General features: G+C 36.6%; 1 protein-coding gene across 1 annotated transcript in view; it reads left to right on the top strand.

Moving 5' to 3' along the window:
* USP6NL (USP6 N-terminal like) overlaps positions 1–3,268 on the top strand; it is a 68,274-nt gene that overhangs the window by 54,031 nt on the left and 10,975 nt on the right. Inside the window, exon 13 of the mRNA XM_007452572.1 lies at positions 3,079–3,231. Within this exon, the coding sequence (XP_007452634.1) occupies positions 3,079–3,231 (153 nt within the window). The remainder of the gene's footprint in view (positions 1–3,078; positions 3,232–3,268) is intronic.

Here is a 3,268-nt window from a genome sequence, read left to right as displayed (position 1 = left end):
GGGCAACCTTTTCTTGTTCCTGATCTTAGTGGAAATGCTTTCAGTTTTTCACCATTGAGGACAATGTTGACTATGGGTTTGTCATATATGGCCTTTATTATGTTGAGGAAACTTCCCTCTATGCCTACTTTCCTGAGGGTTTTTATCATAAATCAGTGTTGAATTTTGTCTAAAGCTTTCTCTGCATCTATTGAGATGATCATATGGTTTTTCTCCTTCAATTTGTTAATATGGTGTATCACGTTGATTGATTTGCATATATTGAAGAATCCTTGCATTCCTGGAATAAACCCCACTTGATCATGGTGTATGATCCGTTTAATGTGCTGTTGGATTCTGTTTGCTAGTATTTTGTTGAGGATTTTTGCATCTGTGTTCATCAGTGATATTGGCCTGTAGTTTTCTTTCTCTGTGACATCCTTGTCTGGTTTTGGTATCAGGGTGATGGTGGCCTTGTAGAATGAGTTTGGAAGTGTTCCTCCCTCTGCTCTATTTTGGAAGAGTTTGAGAAGGATAAGTGTTAACTCATCTCTAAATGTTTGATAGAATTCACCTGTGAAGCCTTCTGGTCCTGGGCTTTTGTTTGTTGGGAGATTTTTAATCACAGTTTCAACTTCAGTGCTTGTGATTGGTCTGTTCATATTTTCTGTTTCTTCCTGATTCAGTCTTGGCAGGTTGTGCCTTTCTAAGAATTTGTCCATTTCTTCCAGGTTGTTCATTTTATTGGCATAGAGTTGCTTGTAGTAATCTCTCATGATCTTTTGTATTTCTGCAGTGTCAGTTGTTACTTCTCCTTTTTCATTTCTAATTCTGCTGATTTGAGTCATCTCCCTTTTTTTCTTGATGAGTCTGGCTAATGGTTTATCAATTTTGTTTATCTTCTCAAAGAACCAGCTTTTAGTTTTATTGATCTTTGCTATCGTTTCTTTGCTATCGTTTCCTTCATTTCTTTTTCATTTATTTCTGATCTGATTTTTATGATTTCTTTCCTTCTGCTAAGTTTGGGGTTTTTTTGTTCTTTCTCTAATTGCTTTAGGTGCAAGGTTAGGTTGTTTATTCGAGATGTTTCCTGTTTCTTAAGGTAGGATTCTGTTGCTATAAACTTCCCTCTTAGAACTGCTTTTGCTGCATCCCAACACAGGCTTTCAAAAGCCTTCAGTTGCGGTATTTCAAGGGCTCTTTAAATTTGATATGCTGTGCCTTAAGTCAAGGAATTCCTTAAGTCAAGGAATGAGAGTTTCTCTTTATGAATATGAAGAACGTTTTTCATCTTAAAGTCTCAACCCAACCTTAAAACTTTGGTGACTCTTTTTGTAACAATGCAGAGAAGAGAGTCACTGGAACCTCACACAACACTTCCAGCCTAGGGCACGGCCTAGGTTCACGTTCGTTGTATACTCTGCATCCTATCTTGTTCTTGAATGATCATCTCTTCAGTTGCCTCCATAACTTATAAGCTAATTGAGTGCTTGGGGTCATGTTTTATAGTTTTTCTCCCTGCTGTGCTTGGCTTTGTTCTAAGAATGTGTTAGGTACTTTGATATGAGATTGCTTGATTGCTTACTTGAAAAGCGTGGCCTTCAGGAGCACCAGATTATCCAAATTCTAGGTTGGAATGAAACTTTAAAATCATGACTGTATAGTTCACTCTGAAAGAAGAGGATTCAGAAGTGTTGTGGTCCATTTCCCTCCCTCCCCCAACACGCAAACCACAGCACCAAGATGAAACCATTTGGCAATGAATTATCTCCGAAGACTCGGGGTCTATCATAACCACAGGAAATCAATCAATCAATCAGTCTCTCCTCTCACCCCCTTTACTTCTTTTCTCTCTTTCTGGATTATGAACTGACAAAAATGTAGAGCAAAAGTATACTCTTAGTATACTAAAAATCATTAGTTTAGTTTACATTAGTTAGTTTAAACATTATTAGTTTAATGTACCCTAAGCAGTGAGAAAGTAAAAACATGATGTTATATTTCCCTGTAGCTCTCTTCCGCCTCTTAAATTATGTTTTACTTCAGACTCTTAATTAACTTTGACAAGTAAAAAGTTTCTCTACCTTTTGTAAATAAACTTTAAGCATAACAGTTAGTTTATATCCTACCATGTCATTAGATTAAATGAGCTGTGGAAAACCTTTGTCTGCTGCTGTGTATTTTTTTCTCGTTAGGAAGACACAGCTCAAGGACTTACATGAAGTTCCTTCACCATATAAACCTTCAAAAACTGTCTGGACCAATAGTTAGCTGAAGCTCGTAAGATTTTTTTCTTTTTTTTTTCCCTGATGGCCTTACCAATATTTAGAGACATTGTTACTAAAAAAAAAAAAAAAATCACACAGTGATTTTAAACAGTAAAAAAAATTAGAAGCAACCTAAATGCCCAATATTAGAAGACCAATTAAGTATAGAGCGTACAATACAATGGACTCTTATATAGTTAATGATGGTGGTATAAAGTCATGTTTGTTGAAGTGAGAGGTATCAGTGATGTACGCCATCGAGTGCGGGAAAAACAAGGAGGTGAATAACATGGAGAGTATCATTTATTTTTGTAAATTGATACACATGTACATACATCTGCTTGTAGTCATTGGCTAGTGGATCTTAGCTGATTTTTACTTTCTGCTTTGTATCTGTAATTTGAATTTTTTCATAAGTAGAAATACAAATAAAATTAATAATCCAGATTTTTGAGAAATTCTGAAACAGTTAAAATACAGACCTAGAAGTGGATGTGCCTATAGCAGTTGGAGCTCTGTGTCAGTGAAACAGAAAGCGCACATGTCATCCTGGGTGGCTCTGGGGGAGTATTAATACCCAGGTCCAGTTATTCTTACACCAACGAGAAGATATTTAGCAGCATTGGCCTCTCCCGAAGCCCCCAGGGGTACCTGCTTTTCTCTGTGACTGCTTTAATATCAGAAAAGATGTTCATCTTACTCAGTTTTGGTGAAATTCACAAGGCCATGTATAAATTGTATGCTGTGCCCTTTTAAAAACATACATCACAATAGAATACATTATATTCTCAACCTAAAGTAGCTGTTGTTTACCTTTTTCATCCTTTCTCAGAACATCTTATGAAATTGTCTATGGAAGAACTTGTGGAATTTCTTCAGGAGACCTTGGCAAAGGATTTTTTCTTCGAAGACGACTTTGTAATAGAGCAGCTCCAGATTTCTATGGTAGAACTAAAGCGGGCAAAGTTAGACCTTCCAGAACCTGGTAAGGAAATAGCCAGACTCTTTATGTGTAACTTACA

Source organism: Lipotes vexillifer, unplaced genomic scaffold (assembly GCF_000442215.2).
Source record: "Lipotes vexillifer unplaced genomic scaffold, Lipotes_vexillifer_v1.1 scaffold628, whole genome shotgun sequence".
In the NCBI taxonomy this organism is placed as follows: domain Eukaryota; kingdom Metazoa; phylum Chordata; class Mammalia; order Artiodactyla; family Lipotidae; genus Lipotes; species Lipotes vexillifer.
This window is presented reverse-complemented; position numbering and strand designations above follow the sequence as displayed.